Source organism: Blennius ocellaris, assembly GCF_963422515.1.
Source record: "Blennius ocellaris genome assembly, contig: SCAFFOLD_67, whole genome shotgun sequence".
Lineage (NCBI taxonomy): Eukaryota > Metazoa > Chordata > Actinopteri > Blenniiformes > Blenniidae > Blennius > Blennius ocellaris.
In genome coordinates this window covers 200,522-227,960 of record NW_027661962.1, presented here as the reverse complement: position 1 = coordinate 227,960, position 27,439 = coordinate 200,522, and the positions used below count along the sequence as shown (strand labels likewise).

General features: G+C 45.7%; 4 protein-coding genes across 6 annotated transcripts; all 4 read right to left on the bottom strand.

The window, feature by feature from the left end:
* Window positions 1-259: 259 nt before the first annotated feature.
* LOC308148519 (uncharacterized protein) lies at window positions 260-10,460 on the bottom strand. Its single transcript, XM_080521983.1, has 7 exons — window positions 9,122-10,460; window positions 8,109-8,292; window positions 3,789-3,868; window positions 2,832-2,934; window positions 822-934; window positions 548-662; window positions 260-463 (listed from the first exon to the last, which is right to left on the bottom strand). Exons 4-7 carry the CDS (start codon window positions 2,872-2,874, stop codon window positions 288-290), a joined length of 447 nt encoding a protein of 148 aa, XP_080378109.1. The 5' UTR covers window positions 2,875-2,934; window positions 3,789-3,868; window positions 8,109-8,292; window positions 9,122-10,460; the 3' UTR covers window positions 260-287.
* A 121-nt stretch (window positions 10,461-10,581) lies between these two features.
* Window positions 10,582-14,152, bottom strand: arl9 (ADP-ribosylation factor-like 9). 2 transcript variants are annotated; one of them, XM_080521982.1, is made up of 5 exons: window positions 13,900-14,152; window positions 13,780-13,869; window positions 13,088-13,265; window positions 12,726-12,901; window positions 10,582-12,021 (listed from the first exon to the last, which is right to left on the bottom strand). In XM_080521982.1, the coding sequence occupies exons 1-5, from the start codon at window positions 14,041-14,043 to the stop codon at window positions 11,857-11,859; spliced, it is 753 nt and encodes a 250-aa protein (XP_080378108.1). In that variant the 5' UTR covers window positions 14,044-14,152; the 3' UTR covers window positions 10,582-11,856. The 2 variants fall into 2 exon arrangements, with proteins under 2 accessions (XP_080378108.1, XP_080378107.1); XM_080521981.1 differs by having other exon boundaries at window positions 13,780-14,152.
* Window positions 14,153-15,349: 1,197 nt separating this feature from the next.
* Window positions 15,350-16,369, bottom strand: LOC308148516 (snRNA-activating protein complex subunit 1-like; the record flags this gene model as incomplete). The annotated part of the gene is made up of 1 exon (XM_080521980.1): window positions 15,350-16,369. The coding sequence occupies one exon, from the start codon at window positions 16,367-16,369 to the stop codon at window positions 15,350-15,352; it is 1,020 nt and encodes a 339-aa protein (XP_080378106.1).
* Window positions 16,370-17,522: 1,153 nt separating this feature from the next.
* Window positions 17,523-25,948, bottom strand: srp72 (signal recognition particle 72). Of its 2 annotated transcripts, XM_080521986.1 has the most exons (19): window positions 25,834-25,948; window positions 25,284-25,404; window positions 24,438-24,558; window positions 22,880-23,023; window positions 22,691-22,802; window positions 22,569-22,600; window positions 22,117-22,241; window positions 21,695-21,752; window positions 21,490-21,621; window positions 21,279-21,407; window positions 20,799-20,871; window positions 20,579-20,643; window positions 20,413-20,508; window positions 19,410-19,513; window positions 19,213-19,290; window positions 18,935-19,072; window positions 18,811-18,848; window positions 18,315-18,474; window positions 17,523-18,050 (listed from the first exon to the last, which is right to left on the bottom strand). In XM_080521986.1, exons 1-19 carry the CDS (start codon window positions 25,931-25,933, stop codon window positions 17,870-17,872), a joined length of 2,007 nt encoding a protein of 668 aa, XP_080378112.1. In that variant the 5' UTR covers window positions 25,934-25,948; the 3' UTR covers window positions 17,523-17,869. The 2 variants fall into 2 exon arrangements, with proteins under 2 accessions (XP_080378112.1, XP_080378113.1); XM_080521987.1 differs by lacking the exons at window positions 25,284-25,404; window positions 25,834-25,948 and adding an exon at window positions 24,960-24,991.
* Window positions 25,949-27,439: the final 1,491 nt, after the last annotated feature.

Genomic DNA, 27,439 nt, shown 5'->3' with positions numbered 1-27,439 from the left:
CCTTGCAAAATGGCCTATTAACTGCAAGCAAGTCAAAGTCATAGTGTTTGATGGTTTTCACACAGTTGTGTTGTCAGTGATTCCAAGCACCACAATTTTTGCATTTTCACTTGAAACGGTTTATTGTGTAAACGGAGCATTAAGCTGAGTTCTTAAAACGTACTCCTAAAGTGTGTGAGTATACCAACACAAACTAAATCCATTCAAGTTCATAAGCATGTTTACTGTTGGAACAGATCAAACATCAACCAAACACCTTTTTTATGGTTTTTATGCTCATATCCTGGTTATCCACAAACAAGACAGGCATACTGCAGTTCTCCTTCAATGCCTTGGTTCTTCAGCTCAACAGCAAAAGCTTCAAAGACGCCATTCTTCAGCTGACTGCTGCTCTTTACTATCAGGCAGTCCTGATCTTTTGGAAAATAGGCCGAACTGGCTCCCGAGACTGGAAAGGCTGATTCTACAAAAAAAGAGACAAGGTGAAGTTTAGCGTCGCCACATATACAGTATCACCATAGAAACACAGCCATTGCGCCAGCCTCACCATTACACACAGCCAGCGTGTTTCCTCCTACGTACTGGCTATTCCATTTATATCTCGTCTGCTCACTGCATTCATCAAACGGCCGGCTTCTCCTCATGAAATCAAAATCATAACCCTGCAAGGAAAGACTCCAATTATCAATGTTCCATCCTTTTAATCAGCAAAAATCTTACATAGAAATGGTAAATATGGTAAGGCTGCTCACATATGTTATCTATGTTACATGTTGTGATTTTATGTTGTTGTGCTATATAAATAAATGTTACTTACTTACATGATTGCACAGAGGTTTGCAGTAGCGCTTGTTGGCCACTGTGACACATGCTAGCCCCCCGTTATCGGGCACTTCTGCCTTGGGGCATTTCCCCAGCTCGGTTCCTTGGCAATCTGTAAATGAAAGACTGTTTTGATGTATTAGAGTCACAGAAACTGTTCACAGTTGCTTAGAATAGAATACGCTTTTCTAATACAGATAGAATGCAATAAAAATACAACTCTTATGGTGCACAGTACAACTAGATAAAGACAAAAGATCAAATCTAGAAAAACAAACATAACTAAATATATGAGTGAATACAAACATTAAATATGGTTTGTGCCATAAAACAATAAGCATGACAGACAACAAACATTTATAATTATATAGCACTGATTACGTTTCACTGAAACATTGAGAATACACATACAATGAACATATATCTTTAAACAAGATGCTTAAAGTTGTTGAATGTTCAGCATTTGTCTTGCACCCGGGTAGAAAGTGTTTGTGAATCTAGTAGTATGGGTCTAGACCAGGGGTGGGCAATCCTGGTCCTGGGGGGCTGCAGCCCTGCAGGTTTTAGACCAGGGGTGGGCAATCCTGGTCCTGGGGGGCCGCAGCCCTGCAGGTTTTAGACCAGGGGTGGGCAATCCTGGTCCTGGGGGGCTGCAGCCCTGCAGGTTTTAGACCATGGGTGGGCCATCCTGGTCCTGGAGGGCCGCAGCCCTGCAGGTTTTAGACCAGGGGTGGGCAATCCTGGTCCTGGGGGGGCCGCAGCCCTGCAGGTTTTAGACCAGGGGTGGGCAATCCTGGTCCTGGGGGGCTGCAGCCCTGCAGGTTTTAGACCAGGGGTGGGCAATCCTGGTCCTGGGGGGCCGCAGCCCTGCAGGTTTTAGACCAGGGGTGGGCAATCCTGGTCCTGGGGGGGCCGCAGCCCTGCAGGTTTTAGACCAGGGGTGGGCAATCCTGGTCCTGGCGGGCCACAGCCCTGCAGGTTTTAGACCAGGGGTGGGCAATCCTGGTCCTGGTGGGGGCCGCAGCCCTGCAGGTTTTAGACCAGGGGTGGGCAATCCTGGTCCTGGAGGACCGCAGTCCTGCAGGTTTTAGACCCACCCCTGGTCTAAAACTTGCAGGGCTGCGGCCCTCCAGGACCAGGATGGCCCCCCCCTGGTCTAACCCTAACCTGTGCCTCTTCCCTGATGGCAACAGTGAGAGTAAGGTAAAGGTTTCTCCCTGTTGGGGAGTTTTCCTTTCCACAGTCACAAACACACCTGCTTGCTCATGTGGATATGTTGGGCTTTTAATCTACACCACCAGATAATCTACACTAGTGGTGTAGATTGTCTGGTAGTGTAGATTATCTGGTAGTGTAGATTATCTGGTGGTGTAGATTGTCTGGTGGTGTAGATTGTCTGGTGGTGTAGATTGTCTGGTGGTGTAGATTGTCTGGTGGTGTAGATTATCTGGTAGTGTAGATTGTCTGGTAGTGTAGATTGTCTGGTGGTGTAGATTATCTGGTGGTGTAGATTATCTGGTGGTGTAGATTATCTGGTAGTGTAGATTATCTGGTGGTGTAGATTATCTGGTGGTGTAGATTATCTGGTAGTGTAGATTATCTGGTGGTGTAGATTATCTGGTAGTGTAGGTTATCTAGTCCAGTCAGACTGCCATAACAACTTTTCCATTAAACTTTGGTTTTGGTACGGAGTATACGTGATGAAAATGTAGAAATGTTGATATTTTTGCAGAAATAAGCAATAACTATGGGCATGAACTTCACAGGTCAATGGGCTTTATGTTGAGCCAGACTGATAAGGTTGTTTTCATGTCCTAATCAACTTCTGCCTGCTCTGGAGCTGATGTGTGACTAACAGCACACATCTATCATGTCAACATTGCATGTCACACATATTTTCCCATCCACATCTTCAAAGTGTTTCAACAAAGTGTTAATAAAGTGTGAAGGTTATGACAGAAGCAATGGAAGCTGCAGAGCCCCCCAGTCACACAAGCTCTTCCTCCCACCTCTCAGCTGCTGTCTGTGCAGAGTGTCAGTCAGATTCTTCATGTAGAGCAGGAGTGCAGCCGTCTGCTGTCCACTCCAATCAGATGGACACTCTACTGCCACCTGTTGGATCATATCTGACATTTCACACACACACCTTCATCTTCTCAGCCACTCACAAACTGATTCTTTAATGTTCGTCCGGTGGGCCAATCTTTTCTCAGAGACAGTGTGCAGTAAGTGCTGAAGAGGTGGAAAGTCATGCTGCACCATCGCTATGAAGGTTTTCAGCTCGAAGCTCTCCTGGCTGATGCTGACATGATGTTGGCTTGTGGACTTGGTACAGTTTGGGACTCGTGGCAGAGAGGCGATGAAGCCAGAAGAGAGGAGCTGCCAGACACCGGGGTGAAAGACGGAGTGCAAAGACAGAAGGAGAGGCTGTTTTCCGTTAGTTTTCATTTTCTCTAGTAAAGGAATGGCATTTTTTGAATCTGTCTCCGTCTCTGTGGGTGAATCTGAGGCTGACAACTGCCCATTGTTTGAAATGTCACTGATCACTGATCAAGTCTTCTCCCCCCAGGTGAGACTCTCCTAATACTCCTTCTGCTTCAGTGGTGGCTTCACAATGTAAATAGAACATTTGTGCTCCATTTGTTGGACTCTCACCTTGCTCTTTCAAACTTCTCCTTCTTCTTGACCATCTTGAACACGTTGCTTATTGCACCTTTTTCTACCACACATTGTCTTTGTGATATTATTATTGGATCGGTCAAACTTGACACATGACGTATTCCAATATTATGAAATTAACTGATATTTTCTTATATGTTAACCAAAATTATCCACATTTGAAACGAATAATGGCTTATTTACAGGAAATAAGACAAAGAAATATTGAGTTTTTCTTTCATTATTGAATGCTTTTAAATGGATGAGCAACAGGTTGAGGTCAGATTTTTAGGAAGATGGTATCTTACCTTCAGACGCTCCAACAGCTCAGGGTATGAGCTGCACTTTAGAGCTGAAGTTTCATCTTGGGCTGCACATGAATATAGAACTGCAAGCACAAACAAAAGTCTTTCAGACAATATTGAAGTTTTTTTCTTTGTCTTTCCCAGTTTTACCCTTCAACTGAAAGTCTCAAACTCCTCCATCTCACTAGAATCTCCAGACCAGTATATATATAACAGAGATTACCGATTGAACAAAGCCAAGCGAGCGTTGCCCTCAAAGCCATGGTTGAACTGAATTTGGATTTTGTGTCTTAGAACTGAAGGCAGAACGCTGTGACAGGTGAATTTATTGACTCAGTCTGCAAGGGCAAAGTTTCCAGGATTGCCAAACACTGGTCTCCGGCCAAGTTGGAGTCACTGTTATGTAAACCTTTCACAAACTTCTAATGGTGGAAAACAATCAATTCTGAGGACAGATTTTCAATGAAAATGGCCGTTGTAACAGAAGCTCTTCCCAATGTCCAGTATGCATGCAGTCTCCACTCTTTGCAGATGGGAGAGCTTCTGATACACAGAAGTGGCTGTAATCAAACACCGTACTGCTCTTCTTCAAACTCCATGTTGCCACTACTTCGAAGTAATGAGACTATTATAGAGCCAAACCTCAGTATCACTCACACACACACACACACACACACACACACACACACACACACACACACACACACACACACACACACACACACACACACACACACACACACACACACACACACACACACACACACACACACACACACACACACACACGGTGTGACTCAGTGTGTCTATGAGTTGCGCTGTGGAGGATGACTGCATAAATAATTAAATGTGGATGTTATTCATTATTTCAATATGAATGTCTGATGATCTTTAAGCAAATGAATTATTGAGGCTTTCAGGAAGTGTTTGAGCTCATTAACATGGAGAATTGCTTCTTATGTTTGATTTGAAGAACAAAGATTAGTCCTGAAATGGACCAAGTGCTGTTATCAATTTCTTACCAACTTGTCCTTTACATGCTTTGAGTATGGGTTTTTTCATCCCTTTTATCTGAAAAAATGGATTCCTGCTTATATATATATATATAATTATTAGGGACTTCGTGAAAGTCCTTAGGCCAGGCCTCCTGTAGTCTCTTTTGTATTTCGTACGCCACCGAGAATGACAGGCCAGGCCAGGACCCTCATGTTGGGCACGGAGCACAAGAATCTGGGCTCCAGCCAAGGCCAGGTGGCAAATTTCCTATTGTTTCTCCTCCGTTTCTTCTTCTTCTTGTTTCTTGGGACTTGGGACACCTTTTCAAGCTCCACTCTGACCCACTAACCATGCAAAAATGATGAATTCGTTTTTTGGCACGCTCATCAAGACTCGGAAAAAAGTTAAGGAAATATAAAAATGAACTTCCAGAGTGCCAAAATTGGCTCTCTAGCGCCACCTAGAAACCCTAAAATGGCCACCACAGCCCATAGGAATGTCGCAGGAAGATTAAAAACAAAAATAGTCAAGGGGCCTCATTTATAAAGCTTGCTTACGCACAAAACGGGTCCTGAAAGATACGTACAGCAGTTCCCTCTAAAAAAATAAACATTGCAGGAGAATGTTGGTACAACGACTTAGAACCTTGAGCAGCACAATGTGGAGACGAGGAAGCAGGTGGTGCTGATGGTGAGGTGGAGAATTGATCTGAGGATAGAACTGATTGATGATCAATGATCAGGAGGACAGAACTGATGGGACACTGACCGTCTGTCTCCAGTCTCTGGGGACGGAGCAACACTGACCGTCTGTCTCCAGTCTCTGGGGACGGAGCAACACTGACGGTCTGTCTCCAGTCTCTGGGGACGGAGCAACACTGACGGTCTGTCTCCAGTCTCTGAGGACGGAGGACACTGACCGTCTGTCTCCAGTCTCTGGGGACGGAGCAACACTGACGGTCTGTCTCAAGTCTCTGAGGACGGAGGACACTGACCGTCTGTCTCCAGTCTCTGGGGATGGAGCAACACTGACGGTCTGTCTCCAGTCTCTGGGGACGGAGCAACACTGACGGTCTGTCTCCAGTCTCTGGGGACGGAGGACACTGACCGTCTGTCTCCAGTCTCTGGGGACGGAGCAACACTGACCGTCTGTCTCCAGTCTCTGGGGACGGAGGACACTGACCGTCTGTCTCCAGTCTCTGGGGACGGAGCAACACTGACCGTCTGTCTCCAGTCTCTGAGGACGGAGCAACACTGACCGTCTGTCTCCAGTCTCTGGGGATGGAGCAACACTGACGGTCTGTCTCCAGTCTCTGGGGACGGAGCAACACTGACGGTCTGTCTCCAGTCTCTGGGGACGGAGGACACTGACCGTCTGTCTCCAGTCTCTGGGGACGGAGCAACACTGACCGTCTGTCTCCAGTCTCTGAGGACGGAGCAACACTGACCGTCTGTCTCCAGTCTCTGGGGATGGAGCAACACTGACGGTCTGTCTCCAGTCTCTGGGGACGGAGGACACTGACCGTCTGTCTCCAGTCTCTGGGGACGAAGCAACACTGACCGTCTGTCTCCAGTCTCTGGGGACGGAGGACACTGACCGTCTGTCTCCAGTCTCTGGGGACGGAGCAACACTGACCGTCTGTCTCCAGTCTCTGGGGACGGAGCAACACTGACCGTCTGTCTCCAGTCTCTGGGGACAGAGCAACACTGACCGTCTGTCTCCAGTCTCTCACTGACCGTCTGTCTCCAGTCTCTGGGGACGGAGCAACACTGACCGTCTGTCTCCAGTCTCTGGGGACGGAGCAACACTGACCGTCTGTCTCCAGTCTCTGGGGACGGAGGACACTGACCGTCTGTCTCCAGTCTCTGGGGACGGAGCAACACTGACAGTCTGTCTCCAGTCTTTGGGGACGGAGCAACACTGACCGTCTGTCTCCAGTCTTTGGGGATGGAGGACACTGACTGTCTGTCTCCAGTCTCTGGGGACGGAGGACACTGACCGTCTGTCTCCAGTCTCTGGGGACGGAGGACACTGACTGTCTGTCTCCAGTCTTTGGGGACGGAGGACACTGACCGTCTGTCTCCAGTCTCTGGGGACGGAGGACACTGACTGTCTGTCTCCAGTCTCTGGGGACGTCTGTTCTGTTCCAGCTGCTTTTATTAGGATTTCCAGCTATAAGGTACAAATACACGAAACTGTATGAACACGGTAACAAAGTGAGTCTCTGGGAAAGTTTCATGAAAAACAAACTGCAATAGATATGATTTGCAATGGGTTACATGTAAAACAAAGAAATGATATATTTTATATTGCTTATTTTATTATTAATCATATGTGATAGTTTAGTATATTTCTGCTCTGGCCATAAATCCTGATAAAAGCCATTGACTATTGGTGTCAGTCTGGGTACGAACTTGAGATCAGGGACACCATCATCTCCCATTAGAGGTCTACCAGGCAGGTCCTACTGGGAGGAGGACTGAGGTCTACCAGGCAAGTCCTACTGGGGGGAGGACTGAGGTCTACCAGGCAAGTCCTACTGGGGGGAGGACTGAGGTCTACCAGGCAGGTCCTACTGGGAGGAGGACTGAGGTCTACCAGGCAGGTCCTACTGGGAGGAGGACTGAGGTCTACCAGGCAAGTCCTACTGGGGGGAGGACTGAGGTCTACCAGGCAGGTCCTACTGGGAGGAGGACTGAGGTCAACCAGGCAGGTCCTACTGGGAGGAGGGCTGAGGTCTACCAGGCAGGTCCTACTGGGAGGAGGACTGAGGTCTACCAGGCAGGTCCTACTGGGAGGAGGACTGAGGTCTACCAGGCAGGTCCTACTGGGAGGAGGACTGAGGTCTACCAGGCAGGTCCTACTGGGAGGAGGACTGAGGTCTACCAGGCAGGTCCTACTGGGAGGAGGACTGAGGTCTACCAGGCAGGTCCTACTGGGAGGAGGACTGAGGTCAACCAGGCAGGTCCTACTGGGAGGAGGACTGAGGTCTACCAGGCAGGTCCTACTGGGAGGAGGACTGAGGTCGGTCCAGGAGTCTGGAGAGACCACCTCGGAGCCCCCCCAGAACAGCTGGAGGAAGTTGTGGGCACAGGGATGCTCTGTTTCTGCTCCTGACACCCCAAACAGACCGAGCGAAAGGAAACGGATGTATGGACGTACAAGGCAGCAGGTGAGTGCCTTTACCCTCTCAAACACTTTGTGCTTCACAAATGAAGCTTTGATTGATAAATTGTCTGGCGTCTTCAGGGCGTCACTATAATGTAGTTTGTGTCATTATTACAGTAATGACTCTGCTAAATTGGGTAAATATACAAGAGTACACACCTGATGTTCGCCCCCACAATGTCCCCGTGCAGCAGACTTAAGACTGGTTAAGCTCTCAGGGAATGAGGCCCCACAGGATCAGGATCTGCACGTTTAATTTCCCCTGTCAGTCAGTACAGAGGGCACAATTAGCATCAGCACACAGCACGGCAGGCTCTCTCTCCAACTCAGGAGCTGCTCGGTTCTGCAGACAAAATAAAAATCTCATTCAACAAACAATACAAAAACATTTTGAATAAAGATATAAAAGTCAATTATGAATATGAAATGCAAGTACAAAAATAAAAGTAAGCTGTGTCAAACAAAATGGTTTGTATTTTTTCTCCACAATACAGTCATATAAAGGAATAAAATTAAACACAGACCAACAAAAGTGAATTGAATTTAGAATAGTACAGTCCTGCTTTTAAAGTGCTTACAAATAAAACCGAACATAAGAACATTATAACACACCTGTCAGTCAGTACAGAGGGTCAATTAGCGTCAGGTCAAGCTCTCTCCTGATTAGGGAGGGGGAAACTCCCGAAAATAAAGTTCATTAAAACCCCCTTTTTGACCCTTAAAATCAATCATCTGGTCACAAAACATGGTTGCTACAATTTCATGGGGTTTTTAAAAAATGTTGTGGCTTTTTCATTCATTAATTCAGTGGTTCTCAATTATTTTCTGTCATGCCCCCCCTAGAGGACAAAAAAATTTTCAGGCCCCCCCCGAATTGTACTACCATTGAGAACCTGATCATATTTATCTATTTATCTGTATAAACCACTGTATGATTTGCTGGCACCAGCATTCTGCATACAATCGCCTGATTATCAAAATAACTTAATAAAATGAGCTGGAGGCCCTTTTTTTTATCGTTCAAGCATGAATAAAGACATTAATACTGAAAGTCGCGCCTGCCTCACGCCCCCCCTGACACCCCACCACGCCCCCCCAGGGGGGCTCGCCCCACCATTTGAGAAGCACTGCATTAATTGGAGATAAAGGAGAGAGAGGTTCAGCAGTCTTACCAATTCAGGAGCTGCTCGGTTCTGCAGGACAAATGCAGCTTCAACACGTGTGCGTCACCAATTCATGCCCCCCCCACTACAACAGGTAAGAGGAACAATTGAATTAACTTTATACACAAACAATAAACCAAAATACTACTGAGGCAGTCTCTATAGCCCCGTTTCCACCGCACAAAAAGTACCGGCCTAGACCGGTCTAAACCGCTCCGGTTCGCGTGTCACCACAGGAATGCGGTCTGAACCGCTCCAGACCGCTCCAAAGGCCACCGCTTTTCCGCCCCCCTTCCGTTAGGGTACCAGGACCATGGAACGGGTCTGAGTTTGAGGAGCTGTCTGCTGATTGGTCAGTGATTTACGACACGCCCTCAATATGTTAATGTGCTGGATGAATCCCCTGCTGTCAGTGTGGTCACTTTGCTCTGGTTGTTTTTATTTTCATTTTCTTTTCTTTGCTGCTCAACTTCAGTGTTTGCTGTGAAACAGCGACTTGAGGCAGGGGGAGACTGGAGCTCAGGACTTTGCATCGCGTTGGAGCTTCCTGTTAGCATAGCGCTCGCCGTGGCGTGGATGCGCGTCCGGGACACGGGAGTCTGGAGCTTTGGGCTCCGGCGCTGACCGCGCTCCGGCAGCTCCGCTTCCCAGAGGCGGTCAGCGTTCTGTTCAGCCGCGGTCAGTGGCGCTTTATCGCGGGGACGGACCGCGGAAGCCATGAAAAGGAGCTCGGAGCTCGGCGCCTTCGTGTTCCGGCGCTGAGCTGCCGGACCGCGATCAGCGCCGGAGTGGAGAACCTCCTGCGTTTGAGCAGAAAGCTCAGACTCCCGTGTCTGTGCCTCAGCCAACCGGGGGGAACGCTCCGGCCACTTGCCCCGCCCCCCAGCGCTCCAGTGCGGGGCACGTCGCCCCAAGTCGCCGGCAAGTGGCCGAGCGTTTGCTCTCTCACAAACACGGAAGTTGCGCTGCAGCTCTCCGCTGCAAAAAATGACTGTTTTTTTTCCGCTGCAAAAAATAAGAGTGCAAAGTGGAGAATTTAAACAACAACAGAGGATTCATAAGATCTACATCTGACGACATTCTTTTCTGTTATGTCACATTTCTGCGGAGCTCATAAGCCCCGCCCACTTTTCACGCTCCTCTCTGCAGTGGGGACGCCACCCAAAATTTCGGTCGGGGTCTCTATTCCGTACCGCTCCGCTCCGGCACTTGTGTGCGGTGGAAACTGGGCTTTATATTAATTCATAAGGCAGAAAATATGACAGTCATTTTGAGAACGTTCACAATTTAAAAAATAATATTTTAATATAAAATCTTCACTCAGCTACACATGGTGCACGTGTTCCATTAGTCTGACTAACAGGTGAGTGATTTTAGGACTGATGAGAAGATGCAGTCACAGCCAGGTTGTCTTCATCCTCCAACACAGCAGAGTTCAGCTCAGCATTTCAACATAAACATACAATCAATTTAGTGGAAACTTTTATTGGTGGGAACATTGGCTAGATCAAAGTCAAACCATACAGTAACAGGCTTTGGTATTAGAAATTACCATGGGTCACATGCTTTTTGGAACTTTTATGAATGAAATAATGGTCAATATTATAATTCTGTGTGGTTACACAGATTAAACCATCCAAAAATGACAAGTCCAAACAAAGTTACTCCTAAACATGAAAGAAACATGTTTTTTCCACGTCATTGTGAAGATAAAGCAAATTCCCTCAAAAGACAGAGACAGTGCAAATCAGAGGATGACAGTTGTCATGAAACATTCATTTTTTGATGCCTTCGCTCCACAGTAACACTCCGATAGTAAGACTTGTGCTCCAGTCTTGACATTTCACCACGTGCAGCCAAGTCAAAAATACATTTCAAATAAGACACACACACAGTTTTGTACAGTTTTGATATGAACAGAACAGGAAGCTTGTTGATGTCTTCAATGCAGCCGCAGCCAGGCTTGTTAAGGGTTTTAACAGACGACAACATATCCCTCCTCTCCTGGCTTCCTGTCTGCTTTACAATTGATTTGGCTGACTACTTTTGAAGCTTGTTGCAGTCTTGCACCAAGTGATATGACGGATCCCCGGATGGAGCCCTTCTGGCCATCGTAAGTCAAAGCTTCAATCTCTGCTGACGGTGCTTCTCCACCCTTGACTTAGGACGGACCTGCCGGGGAGATCCGGCTGGCAGCATCAGTGAAATCTCTTCCAAAAACCCACGTCTATAGACTTGCTTTAAATTAAAGCTTACTTTTTATTTAACTTGTTTTATTAATTTGATTTCTTTTTACCAAACTTATGCCTCATGTTTTCTCTTTTTTAGCCACCTCGGCTGTGATGCTTTCTCTACGATAATTTACATCCGTAATATCCATCGCTAATTCTCAATTGATAATTGCATGTCTCCTTCTCGCCTGAATTTTGTTTGGGTGTTTTTACTGTAAAGCACGTTCTTAAAGGTTCTTTATGAATAAAGCTATTAATATTATTATTAATATTCCATTGAGTAAGGCAGAAAGACGTCACTGTTGGTTGTATGATTCACCTGTGTTTCTTTGGTTTACACCTTTCAACTTAAGGAGAAACAAGCCAAGAATAATGAGATCGGTCCTATTTGAACTAAAAACAAAGGCTAAAATGTACCAGCACATACATCAAACAGCTCCAGTGCACCTGCTGACGTGAAAATGTCACAGAAGTGGTAAACCTGGATCCAAAACAGGGTTTTCATCTGTCCCCTCAAACCATGTGGATGATGAGCTCCCAGGCGTCCTGAACGCCAGAGCTCAGCTCTGCATCGCCCTTCCTAACATGCGTAGCGACCAGGAACAACGGACGCTCGCCAATGGCGGACAGACCCAGAGCGTCATGGAGGTCGGTGATGCTGCAGGATCCTGGAAGGTCCTGAGGAGGAGATCAGTCCACTTCAGAACAGTGAAACCAGAGAACGTCAGCGGAGCCAGCTTGTTGTTCAGAGGGTGTTGGGTTGAATCCCAGTGAGCACTGTGGCTGCCTGAGCAAGGTCTCCACCCCTCCACCATAATGGTTCACTAGCTTATTTAGGTTCACTTTGATTAGGGTGGCCTCAGAAAGAAAGTTTGCGTTTTCAAAAGCATAAAGAAAAGCATGATATACTTACGTTGTGCAGAAAGAAACCAACCAAGCACTAACAATCCAGCTTCTTATGATCCAAACTGGTTTAAAAAACTAAATGGAGGTACATAAATCTTTGAAGCCCTTCAGTGGGAGAGTATTTTTCTTCACAGTTTGCATCATCTGCAGTCAACTGATGAAGGAGTATTACTCAAACAGTCCAAAGTATCTGAGATCAACTGATGGTTCTGTTACTTCAGGCTCGCCAAGACCAAATGGATCAGAACAAAGAAATGATCCAATTTCTTCAAATGATGTATAATAAGCTTTTAGAAATGGAAAACATAACAGTTTTTATGAACTTCACTTCTATAGTGCCTTCTATAGCCCAAAAATACTTGACATATTTAAATCTGAATATTTTTGACAAATGAATTAACGAAAGCTTTTCTGCCAGCCATGTTTTGCAGACGAAAGGCCAGCAGCCACTTCAAGTGGCTTCCTGTCATTCTCACCTGCTTGTTGGCCAGGAGCATGAGAGGCAGGTCGGGCCGAGAGGACAGCAGCTCATGTAAATGTTTCTTGGCTACAGGGAAGAGCTGTGGATCCGATGAGTCCACTACAAACACCAGCAGCAGAGCCTTGGTCAAATACCTCTGCCAGTACGGCCGGAGATCTTCTTTACCTCCAACTACCAGGCAGAAGGACAGATGGGTCAAACACATCGTCATGGTTCCCTCCAGGGTTTTGTAGAAACAGTTTGAATAGTGCTTATTTCACACTTTACAAACATGAACTTTAGTGAGATGAAACAGCAGGCAGGGAAGTGAAAGTGAAATACATCTGGAGCAATAAAACCCTGCAGACTGGAGCTTACCTTCTTGGAACTGGATGTGCAGGTCCTCTCTGTTGATGGACACAGCGTTGAAGCCCTGTGTCGGCTGCACGTCCTGATTCAGGCCGCCTGTGGCAAAACAGTGGAGCAGGCTGGTCTTCCCAGCTCCATCCAGACCCAGAACCAGGACCTGCCTGCCCTGGAACTCTCCAGGCTGAGACTGAAAATTAAACCACATGGGATGAAGACCAGAGTCAGCAGAAGTACATACATGCATGTCAAAGTAAGAGCATGCTACTATCAACCTTCACGTGCCTCCTGGGACCGTTGGGGGAAATTCTGCTGAAGTACCATGTTTTGTGTACATCTTCTTTATTTGCTTTTGGGTACTTTGGGTTTTCTAAATACATTTGAGCTCTCAACATTTTCAATAAGATTATTTTTTGGCTGTATGCAGCGGAGAGCTTAATATACTGGACTATTTAAACAGTTCAGTAGTTTAAGGTGCCTACATTTCCCAGAATGCCACAGTTCTACAGTCAGAAACGTTTGTTTCCCTAAACGAATATAGATAGAAACTTGAAATATTAACTGTAAAAACTTACAAATAGAGCAAAAACTACTAAACAAGGAGTGAAACATCATCGAGTCGTTTATATAAAATATAGCTCCTGTTTTCCACTTTTCACGTCGACTCATGTCTTTTCCACTAAAAGAGTGAGTCTTGTTCTTACCGTGGATGTGGTGTGGGCTTCAGCGGCCACACTCGGCTCCTCCGGCCGCTCCTCGGGCTCCTCCGGCCGCTCCTCGGGCTCCTCCGGCCGCTCCTCGGGCTCCTCGGGCTCCTCCGGCCGTTCCTCCGGCCGCTCCTCGGGCCGCTCCTCCGGCTCTCTCTCCCCGGAGGAGGACGCGAACGTCCAGAAAATGTAAGCGACTCCAGCCGCCGCCGCCACCGCCGCGGAGGCTCCAAGGAGCCCGGCTGCTCTCAGCCCTGACATGAGGGCAGCTCCCGGTCTGTCGTTAGTCGTTACCGGCCTGCTGGCGACATTCCTCCACTTTGGGTTCCTCCTCAACAAGTGGAGGAAGACGCAGGAAGGAAGCTCCGGATCAACAGGCTTCTGAAAACCGTGTATCCGGCCGATGCAGTTCTCCAGCCTGACCGGCAGAGGGCGACATGCTGCTGCTGCTGGCAGAGCCATAGACATACAACACTGGACGCCCAGTTGATCAGAGCCAGTTGACGCGTTGTGCCGCCAGTGCCGCCATCTTGGATTTCCCCACCGACAGCTCTTGCGTTGTGCCGCCAGCGCCGCCATCTTGGAGAGGTCTCCCGCTGCTGCAAAGCTTCGGTCCCAGGCTAGAAAACCCACAAAAACATTTGTAGCTCGCTTGCTAGTCCACGCACAAGTATTCCCCCATTTTAAAGCTGAAGAAAAGCTCTATCCCGCAGAAGAGTTTGCCCCCCTCCAATAATTTTTCCAAGAAGTTTCCACGACATAGATCTTTTCCTCAGCTTTAAAATTAGGCCTTATTGTGTTGCTACGTGGACTAGCAAGCGAGCTACAAATGTTTTTGTGAATTTTCTAGCCTGGGATCTTTATGTTTAGTAAAAGTGAGAGACCTCTCCAAGATGGCGGCGCTGTAGGCACGTCACAGGGGGCAGTGTGCGGCATCTCTTGCATCTATGGGGACAGCAGCTGCTGCTAATACAACTACTAGTCTTGGTACTACTGCTGCTACACTTTAGTAGCAGCAAAACTACTACTGCTATCGTCACTCCTACAAAAACTACAATGTACAGATGCATCGCAAAACTGGAATGTGATAAAAGTTTAGCTTTCAAATAATCCAAATTGTCCTGTGATGGACTAGTGACCTGTCCATGTGTACTTGTCCTCCCCTATTCAGGTGTGTCCTGCCCTCACCTGGAGGCAACTAAAAAAAAAATTATGGAATACAAAAACGTGTATGTTATCCCCTAAATCAGGAGTCTCAAACTCAGCTCCTGGAGGTGCCGCCCTGCATGTTTTCAACATCTCCCAACTTCAACAGGCTGATCGCGATGAGGCTGGTGTTCTGGCTTTGTGCTGAGCCATCAGGACATTCAGGTGTGTTAAAGCAGGGAGACATGGAGAGCATGCAAGGCTGCGGTCCTCCAAGACCTGACACCTCTGCAAAGTTGATCTAACATCTCAGTGCTGGGAATAAAAGTACACCCTGAAAAAAACTTAATGTATGCTTAAGAATAAGTTTATTAAGAAACATTTCTGACGTCCCCACAAAACGAGAGCTTGGAGTCACTCCTCACTCATCCTTCTCCATAGCGCTCATCATCCAGGGCAGAAAGACGCCGTCCTCCTGAGGGACCCTGAGGGTCTTCCAGGTCCGAGCCCGCAGAGACGGGGGCTTCTTCCTGCGTGGGGCTGCAGCCCGCTGGACTTGCTGTGGAGTGGAGTCCACCACCTCCAGGTGCCGGTGCCTCCTGGACCTGGACCCGGACCCCTCCTGGTGGCTGCTGTAGCTTTTCTGCTTGATGGAGGACAGCAACCTTGCTCTCCTGCTGCTGGACTCCCCAACCTCCTCTTCATGTCTGTCCTTTCTGCTGCCCTGGGGGAGGAAGTTCTTCTCCTGCCAGGTGAGGAACTCAGACATGGTGTCTTCCAGGCGAGAAGTGAAGTCTGAGTGGGTCACAGCTACGTGGCTCTGCCCCCCCATGGTGGCCTGTTTCAGTGTCTCGTAGAGCCCCTGAACGTTCTTCACTTCTTCCAGGATGTTTGTAGAGAGCAGGTCTTGCACGGCTGTGGTCCTTCCTAGAAACTCAGTGCACATGGCCTGTCTCTTTGGTTTCCTCTGCTTTTGGAAGGTGAGTAGCTGTGGCATGGCTGTGAAGTGGAAGGCTTTGGTAAAGACCAGCTTCTGGTAGACATAGACCACGTCATGGTGTCCAGAGTCCACAGAGTCTATGAGGAAGGTCTGGGCATGGGTCCAGTCTCGAAGTGCCAGTCTTATGTTCACGGGTGGCTTGAAAAGCTGCTTCTGATACAAAGCAAACATCAGGTACAGGCCTCCAACCCGGATCTGGTAACTGTATGGAGGCAGGAAGTACTTGAGCGCCGTGTCCAGAGCCACTCTGCAGAACCTTCTCAGCTCGCTCTGTGTGCTGATGCCCAGGAAGATTTCAGAGAATCTCATTTCCCTCCAGATGGACGAAAAGTCTTGGTATCTGACCGAGTCCCTCTGCTGGAAGTGGCCCAAAAGTTCCTCCACGTCCTCAGTCAGAAGAGGATCGCAGAGTTCAGAGTAAATAGGTGGCCGACGAGGCATGACGACCGCTTTGGTGCTACTGTACTTTAAACTCCAGGAACTGCTCAACAGGTAAATACTCAGAGCAGGTGCAGCTCATCTTTCACTAATTACCAATTAAAGTGCCTTAAAGAGGCAGAGGGAAGGAAAAAAGCCTGTGGCAAAATCCTAAAACTATTTTAAGTAGTTTTCTAAAGCGTATGGTTTTGAAGATGCAGTTTCTCAGGCCAGTATTTAGGGTATAACTGCATAAACATGTATTATGTAAATATGTTAACATAAATACATCTTTTCACACCTCAGTTTCTCATCCCCTGAAGATTCTCAGGACCTGCGATCAGCATTGGTCTTTTTGTTCCCCAAGCATGCAATTGATTGGAACCAGTCAAGAAATATATATATATATATAAAATCAACCTATTTCAGTTAAATTGTTTTCAATGTATTATCTGCTCATTTAATTTATTGTATTTTGAAGCTCTGCTTACCATTTCAAGGTCCAAAAACACACACGCCACCAACATACACACACATATATATATATATATATTTACTATTTCAGTGAAACATCACTGAGGTAAATGATCTATATATGGGCAATTTGACAAATCTAATCACTGTCTAATATTCACACCTAACACTTCAGAATAAATATCCTTTTATCTATTCCAGGATATGCACATTTAGTGCCCAACTAAGTGTCTTTGGATTGTGGAAGAAGACACCATGGTGCCCTGGGGCACCACTATCATAACTACTACACTATCATAAAGTCACACTTTCCACAGAACACAGAATAAAATCATGAAGTGCAGATGAAAGCCGTCAACTGTTCAGGAAAATACCCAGGGCGTCAAATCAGTGTCGTCTTCACTCTCCAACAGGCCTCAGATCAGATTAGAGGAAGCATCACAAGCAAGTCACTGTTCATAGTTTGATTAAGACTTTTAGCAAACACAAAGTGGTTTGGCCAAATAAAGCAGTAAAAGCCTTGCTTCAACTCCTATGGACACGCAGATGAGGAACGACGAGCTGCAGGCAGCATGTGTGACGTAGATCTTCCCTCCAGAAGAAATAATGGAGAGGGTTCCTCTGAAACCACAACTTGTGTGCTTTGACAGTTGCAATTGTAAACAGCTTGTAATGACACTGGATTGAGATTCACACAGACGTCTTAGCATCAGAAGCTTTTAATTCAAACTTTTGTGAGACAGAATCCATTCTTTCATAAAGGTCCCCAACAAAACAATATGATCACAGTATTGGAAGAACAACAAACACTGAAGAATCCTATTCAATGCATATTCAAGCAACACAGGAATTGTTTCATAGTGACCTTCACTGGTCAAAGTCTAAACGTTCCTGCATTTGGTGGAACTGTCCTCTATGTAATCTCTCCTGTCCTTTTAAAATACATCAAGTCAATGACAGAGACTTTTTGCATTCATGTTTGCCAAAATAGAAAGAAGAAGACTTTGAAATTAAGATGTTGTGAATTCTCGCCGATCCACTTTGTTCCGACTACCAGCCTCCTTTCCCACCTTTCTTCTTCTTCTGTGGTGCTTTCTTGCGTGTCGCTCCGGAGGCTGCAGGTTTCTGCTGTCGTGGTGGTACCGGCCCGCCGCCGCCAGCCGTGGACGAGCCCGAGGCAGAGCCAGGCCGGGGGGATGTGGGGGGGCTGCTGGCCGTCTTACTGGCATCTCTGTAGAGGAAAGGTGTCTGCTTCATGTCTGGCATGTTCACAGGCAGTCAAAGTACTCCTCACTACTCTGGACAACATTGAAAATGGTCAAAAGAACTTTGTTCTGTCATGAGCTCAATCAACTCCAACACCTGCAGTTGGTCTGCTTCTACCTGGAGTTGAAAAGCTCCATTCTTTCTCCAGGTGTGTTCAATTCCCCATGACAACCTACAGGACAGAGCGGTGGACGTCTCAGACGGATGCTTCCACCTTCACAGCACTCACAGTTCTGCCGACGCTCCTGCTGTGGCTCCCTGTGTGCCTTTTCCAATCTGCTCCTTCTTCTTGCCCTTCTTCTTGCCCCTGTAGTAGGAGCGCTCCCTCATAGGCAGCCACCTCTCGGGGTCCGGGGTGGCTTTGGGGTCGCAGTTCTTGGGCAGTTTCCCTGCAGAGAGGATGGGAGTGCTGACTACAAGATACTCTGGAAACAAAGGCCTTACATGTCTTTTAAGTTGACTGGTTGATAGGTTTGTTGAACAAAACTGTCTTCATTCAATTCTGAAATTATTTTATTATCTGGCAGTTTAGAAATTTTACTTCAACATGTAAATCTCTAAAACAAACTACTAGAATATAATTGCACCCAACAACAGAAATGGTAAATGACTTTTTCCTGGTTCCTGTGGTTGAAGTTCTGCAGCTTAAGTTAACTTCTTTACACTTGAACTGAAGAGAAGCTTAAACCTGACTGTGTTTGGTTACAGGACAAGTGCTGAAATACCTTTCTTCTTTTTCTTCTTCTTTTTGATTTCAACTTGGCTGTAAGGAACATACAGGCAGAAATGAGAAAACAAAGCCCTCCGTTTAAACTGGATGCTGCAGCAGTGGGTTAGCCGAACCCCGACCTTTGCTCTTTGGGGAGGTTTTCTCCAATGACCTTAGCAGCCTTTTTCCTGACGTACGTGGCTCCGTGGGAGTTCTCCAGCTCATCCACGTCCACATTGAAGGACATGGCGTCTGCAGAGGGAAGGTGTCTGCTGAGGCTGAGGAGGGCTGCTAAGGAGGAACTTGACGGATTGATCTGAAACTGGCTTGGAACAGTGCGCCAGATTAACAAAGAATACGTTGAGAAAAGCTATTTGAGCTGTGAACTGTCACATGATTCAGGGTGTTGAAAGGATACGATTTGGCTTTGTCCGTGTCCACCAGAGAGTATGCAGAGATGAGCTGTGCCAGTGTGTGGACGTCGTTGGTGTTTTGTCTATTATTGAAAAGATGTTGCAGTGCTGTTCATTCAGTGGTTATAGCAGAACGTATTGAAGCTTCTCAGCATCAGAAATGGCAGCTGCAAGGCAAGCTCCTTCTACACATGAAACTCACTTCCACAGCTGCTCCAGGTCACTGATGGCTTCCTTCTTCCTTCCATACTTCAGTTTGAAATTGGCAGCTTCTCGTACAAGAGCCAAGTGTGCAGCAGAGCCAGGCTGTGGAGGTGGAACATAGCAAACACACACTGAGCCGCCATCATCATCATCATCATCATCATCATGGAAGTAGATGAAGCCAGCAGCCATCCATATAGACGACGGCCATGTCATCTGTACAACATCCGCATTCCAAGGGATGCTCTGTATGGCCAGTTGTCCACTGGCTCCAGACCTGCACTGCACTACCAACATGTCGTTACGCGCCCCCTGAGGGCAGGCGCCATCGACCAGCAGACTTGGAACAGCATCCTCAGCCCGTGTCAGTTGGCGGTCCACCATGAAGGCCGCCATCGAGCCAGCAGGAATGAGAAACATGGAAATGGACTTGCCTATAGAGCAGCTTCCCACTGACAGCAGCCCCAAAGCGCTCATCACATTCACCCTTCACACACACATTCACACGCCACTGTCCAAAGCGCTGTCACTCAAATGGGAGCAGTTTGGGTTTCGGCGTCTTGCCCAAGGACACTTCGGCATGTAGGCATACAGAGATGGGAATCAAACCTGCACCCTTCCGTTTGGAAGACTATCTACCACCTGAGCTATGCCGTCCCAAGAGAGTACATCCAACAGCCAGCAGCACCCAGACCTCAACATGTGGACTGTACAGTTACAGCAGCTGCTGCAACCCTACAAGAGGAATCCAGGGCACAACTACCAGTCTTCAGACAATGACGGATACCAAAGCATATCTATATATTCATGTTTGAATTCTGTATCCAGTCAGTATGTGCAGTATGGCCTGTGTGCTTTAAAAGCAATAGGTGCAATAGCATCAATTTGAAATAAAGAAACTGTCTGCATAGTTTGATTGATGTGTTTTTGCAATAACACATTAAACAGTTCTAAAAACATACATATCACTTTTCCATGATAGAAAAGGAGTGTGTACAGACCTGTTCAGACTGGAAATGCTCAATAGCTTGTTTGAAAATATCGATGGCGCTGTCAATGTCTTCTTCGTGGGAGTACATGGTCACCAGAGCCGACACCTGAAGGGGAAAGGTCAAACTCAACCAGAGCACAGCTGGAAGAACATCACGTTCCTGGGTTTGGTCTTACCATCCCCGATTTGTGCTTGAACTCTTCAATGGATCTCAGGACATCACAAGCTTTTGTTACGTGACCTGAAAACCAAAAGCATTTCTGCAGTTTAACACATGAAAATCAAAGTCTGTAAATCCCATCAGTTCAAATTCTGTACTAGTGTGTTCAAATATTTTCAATGATAATAAACTGTCCACATTCTCTTAGTAGTTGTCTGAGTGTATGCAGGCAGCACCTTGTACTAAGTAGAGTTGTGCCATTGTCAGTTTGATACCGGAAGCCTTCTCCGGATTCTCATCTGAGAATTGCTGGGAAAACAAAGAATGCACAATTACTCAAAATACACATGTCAAATATGAAGTAGATCACATCATTTTTACTGAAAATATTTCAATGTACTTAAGTTCAACAGCAGTCACTAACACCAGACTCATCCACCAGTATGCTGATGAGTTCACTGAATACATTAATCAAGAATGACTTTATGATGTAAATATTATAGCACTGTATTACTCCCCACATGGGAAATTGTTTCCCCAATCAACCCACCCTAACAGTGACCCCACCTTCACTCCTTCCTCTGGTTTGAACTGTGACGACATTGCTTTCAATTCTCTTCCACTTCTGCTTTTGATGTTCTCCGTTCCCTAGACACTTCTATACACTTGCACGTTGTGTGAACGTTAACTGATCAAGGCTGAGCTGGTGATTGTACCTGGAGCAGCTCCACAGCCCGGCTGTGCTGCTTCTCCCTGCACAGCTGAGCCACCTGGATGAGGACGGGCAGTGGATGACGGGGATTCTGAGACTGAAGGCTGGACGACAGCTTCCTGCACTGGTCGGCCTGGCGACAGACAAGAAGCAGAGGGAGAATGAAGGTAACTGAGGAAGTGGAGCTCTGTCACAGCAGCCTCTCATGTTGGTACCTGGTTGGTGTACATAGCCAGCAGAGCTTTGTTGAAGTCGATGGCTTGCAGCTGTTTTCTTGCCAGCTTGTATTCCACACCTTCAGCATTCGTCAGTTTCACCTTCTTCTTGGAGTCGAACACATTTTGGTCCTGACAGAGACACAGTGTTGGAACACAGCTGCACTCATGCTTTGCAATGCGAGTCAGAGAGCTTTTCATTCACCTTGTTGATAGTGATGATGTTGTTGGCAGTCACAGCGAGCAGCCCCACATCGGTCGGCCTGGAAATTCATTGGACAATCAGACCATATTTATCTCTGATCCAAATACAGTTAACCCTCCACTCACCGGAAGAGATTTGTCTCTCAGCTGTTGGTTTAGCCAATCAAGTCAACCACACTTGAAGGGTTAGGGTCTATAATGAAAGATGCATTTTTGTCTCCCTTGGATGTTTTACTTTAATTTATTTTTGTGATTTTCTTGCTTGTTTTTTCTCATGATAGATTCTGCCACCTTCATTTAATAAACTGTCTTTGTACTACAATTATAATCGAGTGATGATGTGTACTTTTCTGCAATACGCGTATTAATTTGAACATGTCTGTTGACAAGCCTGATCAACAAAGCTTCAAATCCTGGACTCACTTGAGCTTGATGACCTGGTTGTAGAGCTGCAGAGCCTCATCTGTCCGACCTTGTAACTGCATGATGTACGCCATCTGAGAGTGGATGACTGCCAGCTCCGACTCGATGTCCTCTTCTGTCACATCCTAAAAAGACAAACCAGGGACTTGGACCCTTCAACCAAAGCCTCGGGGGGGAAAAGGACTGACTGGTTTTCTTCTATAAATTCTTAAAAATGGAATAAAACTAAATGAAAAATGAGTTTCCTTCAGAATGGAACCAATACCACCATAGGATTTAGTTGCTCTCACATTAAAACCCTTCACAGAATCTATCAACATCCAGGCCACCTCAATATTTAGTGAGATTAGGCAGAAAGCCCCAGCACTTCATGAGGGTTCCCACTTTTCTGTTATGTTTGGTTCAATGTTTCACACATAAAAACATCAGTAAGTGTAAAAACAAGCACTCACAGAATCGTCTGCCAGTGAGACTCTGCAGAGCTCTGCCAAAGAGAAGCATCAGGTGACGGTATGAACATGATGAAACGAAGCAGCTGAATACAGAACAGTACAACGTGAAGACGTGAACCAACCTTCTGCCTGTCGGAGCTTATTGAGGGCCTCCGTCAGCCGCCCCTGGCCAATCAGTGAACAAGCAGCGTTGTAGCAGAGCTCATAGGTGGACTCGGGGAGACCCAGATTGTCCTACAAACAGCAGAAGTGTGAAAGGTTTGGACACGAGGCCGATCGGAGGGTGGAGGTGATCACTGGGGTGCTACTACCATCTGAGCTTTCTCCCACTGACTCATGGCAGCCACCACAGCAGCAAGGTTGGTCTTCCTCTCCTCTTCGTACTCATCCTGGGAGTTCCTGATGAGGTCGGTGTAGACTGCCTTACAGTCCTCGTAGCGCTCCAGTCTGTATAACTGGCCAGTGAACAGACAGAAACACCAAGTCTACAATCCATTTTCACTCACGTTTTGGCACATGCCGATATTCTTTTCTTTCCACCTGCTGCTGTATCAAACAGCAACATGAAATAATGTGAAGTGAATTCACACGGCTGATGAAAACAGGGACAAAACGAAATGGATCGCTTTTGTGCTCCTTTTTTACAAGATAATAAAGTCCGATGGTTTAAATTGTTTCTTTTTTGCCTTAATTTTTAACTTTGTCCGACTAGTAAAACAGTAGATTGTATGAAATCCATAATAACTTGGGATACAATAGCAAAAAGTCCTAAAAAACAACAACCAAGAAAACCCTTTCACGTTATCATTATGGGGCATTGCAAGTAGATTGATGAGAAAAAATAAGAATTTGGTCAATTTTGGAATAAGGCTGTACATTACAAAATGTTGAAAAAGTTATGGGGGTAGAATACTTTCCAAATGCATTGTATAGTCAAAAGTGCAACTTTATAGCTGTGTTTGTCCGTAGAACTAAAATATCTATAAACAATCCCAAAATAAAAATAAAATGAGGCTCGGTCATTCAACAAATTCAAGCTTGAACCCAGGTTGAAGCAAAAGTGCAACAGCAACTACGAGGAATAGTAGAACGGAACGCGAAAAATACATTTGAATTTGCTAAATAAAAATCTTTTTTAAGCTACAAATTCGATAAATCGATTAAATGGGTTTTTTTTGCCCAGTCCTATGAACACCGTCATTAAACTGAGACATATTATGCGAGAATAGTTGGATCTGAGCCTCTTTGCCTTCAGTGTGAACAATCAGATGATCTCTCAAAGAATATCAACACACATTGGTGAAGAAATTGATCTGAAATACTGATCAATGAAACATACTGATCTGTTTTGGAGTTGACTTGATTTCATTCTCACTTCAGTCTACACACGTCTCCTTGGGGAACATATGTATTGGGTGTATGTGAAACATGTCTTTGAACAGTAATGTACGTCAACTATAACAGTCAAAGTTCTGTAAAAGCATTCAAATACATAAATAACATTTATATGCTGTCAGATACGACGGTGAACTGGAACCAAATCAACCACATTTCCTCCTGGTTCTTTTTGGCACAAACCATCAATACAAAACTTATTAAAACTTCCAATTACAATTTCATTTTGTGTTTTATAGCACGCACAATTAAATCACCAGGCCCGCGTTTAATTTTTTTTTTTTTTTCATGTTTTTACACTTAAATAACCTTGGGATATGCATTATCTGTATTTTAAGTTTCTCCCAGTATCCAAGTTAATCCCCCTCCCAAAAAAATCCTGTGCCAGCATTGATTGACAATTTGAATGCTTCAAAGGTGTACAGAAACAATGTTCTTCTATAGCAAGAATCTGTGGTGTTCAGACACGCTCACCACTTGACCGTAGAGTTCCTTCAGCTTATCCGTCTGCTCAGAAGCACCTTCAATAGTCTTCAGGGAACTTTCCACTCTGTTCAGTCGGTACTCACAGTACGCCTTCTCAAACACTACTTCACTGAAAAATAACACATTTTAAAGGTTTCAAATGGAGAGAATAAACCATTTACCAACACTTCAATATTTTGCTTCAAAGTGTATGTACATCACAAACAACTAGCAACGGTTTTTAGGGCTGATTGTACCAGGTGAGCAGTTTCTCCACTCCAACCACATCCTGATTCCTGACTGAAGGCCTGGAAACTGGCAGTGATAATGAGATTCAAATGTAGTGCGTTGGTTTTCAAACAGATGTGTCGTTTTTCCTTCCAGATCTTCAACAAGAAGGCCGCTCACTTTGGAGCGAGTTAAGAGATGGTTTGATGGAAGATGGATTTCTCCTTGTGTGGTTCAGGACCTTTTATGTTAGCGTCTACATGGGAGGATGAAGAGTACAAATAAATGAGTGTTGTTGTTTACCTGCAGAGCACTTTGGAGTGTGTGTTCATGACGTTCATGAGTGTTGTTGTGTACCTGCAGAGCACTTTGGAGTGTGTGTTCATGACGTTCATGAGTGTTGTTGTTTACCTGCAGAGCACTTTGGAGTGTGTGTTCATGACATTGATGAGTGTTGTTGTTTACCTGCAGAGCACTTTGGAGTGTGTGTTCATGACATTGATGAGTGTTGTTGTTTACCTGCAGAGCACTTTGGAGTGTGTGTTCATGACATTGATGAGTGTTGTTGTTTACCTGCAGAGCAGTTTGGAGTGTGTGTTCATGACGTTCATGAGTGTTGTTGTTTACCTGCAGAGCACTTTGGAGTGTGTGTTCATGACGTTCAGAGCCTCCTTGAAGCTTCCATTCTGCACCAGACACACGACTTTACAATGAAGGGCCGTCACATCGTCCCTGTTTTCTTGTAAAACTGTGGCAAAAAAGAATCACGGCAACTTACACGACAGTTAAACACAAAACACCTCAGATTTACACTGATTATATATTTGACGGTAGAAGGATGAGGTGTAAAAACAGCCGCTACACGGTGCTCGGAGAGCTAACAGGCTAAAATGGACACGTCAGTATACAGAACCACGTTAGGATCAATTTACAACTCAACACGGTAAAGCAGACTTGGCGGCTGTGGTGTTTGAATATAAAACACTGACCACAAAGCATGGACAAGGTAACGGGTCGGTATCGGGTCGATGCTTTACACGGATTTTTTGCCAGGCAGCCGTTAGCTTAGCCACATGCTATCAACTCTACTGTATCTCTGACAGCTAAGTAAGCCGAGCACCATCGTGACAGCAGTTAAACAACAGTCCCAAACTCGTCTTCAAAAGCTAACACCTACTTTTAGTGAGCGCTTTCAGGGCTCTGGTGTAGTCTCCATTCTGCCCACAGCGGTTCACCTCGGTCCACAGCGAAGCCACCGACGACCCGACAGCCGCCATGTTTACTTCGACTTCTTCTTCTTCTTCTTCTACTGCTGCTGCGTCTTCTTCTTCTTCTGTTTATTTTTACGGCAGATTGCATCCATGTATGTTGCATTACCGCCATCTATTGGTTTTACATCCCTATAAGATAAGATAAGATAAGATAAGTGTCAGGTTTAGGCTATAGACATTTATTAAATCTGCAAGAAAGAACAAGACAACAAGGGTAAGTTTCTTATCTCATGAGGAGAACGGACAGGAAATGCTCAAGTCACACTTTCAGCCCGCTCTGAGCTTCTGCCGTTCTCCCGTGCTTTTTATTTCGATTAGCAAATGGTAGGGTTTACAGGATATGCATCACAGAAATAGACAAGTTGTTGCGCTTGACAGTTATCAAGAGTAAGCACAATCTCAGGGCATCCTCTACGCGTGGATCACCACCGAGGTGGCAGCTTCGGGGAAGACGCAGTGTTCCTGTTTTATCATATTGCTCAGAGTGCTTCTACCAAGGCTCAGAACACAGGATTAGTCAAAGTTAAACAACAGCGCCTGAGTGACGCTGCTAAATAAAGACAGAAGAAATAAGACTGAGATTAAGCATGAATATGGTAACTAAATGGAATAAAACTCTAACAATAAGATAAGATAAGATAACTACTTTATTCATCCCCGAAGAGAAATTGTGTTGTTGCAGCAATCTGGTACATACGAATATTACAAAATACAATAGAATAAAAATAAAAGTAAAGAATAAAAATACAAAAATATCTGGGTATAACCCTGACCCTATATCAATTCCCACCACTATATTTTCCCTGTTGCTTTTAGGAAGCTGCTTAAACATTTCCTCTCCCTTCCGCTTTCTTCCCACACCAGTATCTCCTTCACTCCTCCTCTTTCCATTCCTTCTCTCCTCAGTCCCTCCATCATATTCCTTCTTTCTCCCCATACCTCCTGCAGCTCACCAGCACTCCACTGTTTCCGGTACTTGACATAAGCTGCAACTGCCTGTTGGATGTTTCCCCATGAAGTATTTATTACTGTTCAGATATGTGTATCCAATTCTTAATCTAGTATATGTGGTCTCCTCTTCCCTCCTGCCTACATGTACTATTTCAATTTCTTTTGTTTTCTTTGTCATTGTTCATCATAAACTTTTTGTGTCCCATTTCCCTTTTTTCCCCAACACGATTCTAAAGTGCATTTTGTTGGATGATTTTGACAATGCCCCTGTAGATTGAGCCAATATACCAGTGATACCTGCAACCCCCTGATCTCTAATGACATATCTCCCATTTTCACCTGCTGTGCTGCAGTTGGAGTTGTTTTAAATGCCCTTGTACCCACAGAGCTCCATACTGGAACTGAAGAGTGCTGCTGAGCCGTATACCATCCTAAAAACTTAAAGTGTTTCGCCCTCTCCAATTCTTGATAGTACACATTTAATTTAACTGTGCTTCCAATTCTTTTCTTTGTATGAACTGTCACCTTTGTCTTGTCCACTGGGAATTTAAAACCCCATTT

Bases quoted from the DNA above. Each gene is read 5' to 3' on its own strand.
- LOC308148519 (XM_080521983.1), bottom strand. From the start codon at position 2,874: ATGAAGAATCTGACTGACACTCTGCACAGACAGCAGCTGAGAG. The intron at 663-821 runs GTAAGTAAGTAA...CTTTCCTTGCAG, and splicing joins GCAAACCTCTGTGCAATCAT to GGTTATGATTTTGATTTCAT. The intron at 464-547 runs GTGAGGCTGGCG...CTTTTTTTGTAG, and splicing joins CACGCTGGCTGTGTGTAATG to AATCAGCCTTTCCAGTCTCG.
- arl9 (XM_080521981.1), bottom strand. From the start codon at position 14,043: ATGTCAGGGCTGAGAGCAGCCGGGCTCCTTGGAGCCTCCGCGGCGGTG. The intron at 13,266-13,779 runs GTAAGAACAAGA...TTTAATTTTCAG, and splicing joins AAGCCCACACCACATCCACG to TCTCAGCCTGGAGAGTTCCA. The intron at 12,022-12,725 runs GTGAGAATGACA...TCTCCTCCTCAG, and splicing joins TGCTCCTGGCCAACAAGCAG to GACCTTCCAGGATCCTGCAG.
- srp72 (XM_080521986.1), bottom strand. From the start codon at position 25,933: ATGGCGGCTGTCGGGTCGTCGGTGGCTTCGCTGTGGACCGAGGTGAAC. The intron at 22,803-22,879 runs GTAGTAGCACCC...TGCTGTTTGTAG, and splicing joins AGTGGGAGAAAGCTCAGATG to GACAATCTGGGTCTCCCCGA. The intron at 18,051-18,314 runs GTGAGTGCTGTG...TTTCCTCTACAG, and splicing joins GCAGGAGCGTCGGCAGAACT to AGATGCCAGTAAGACGGCCA.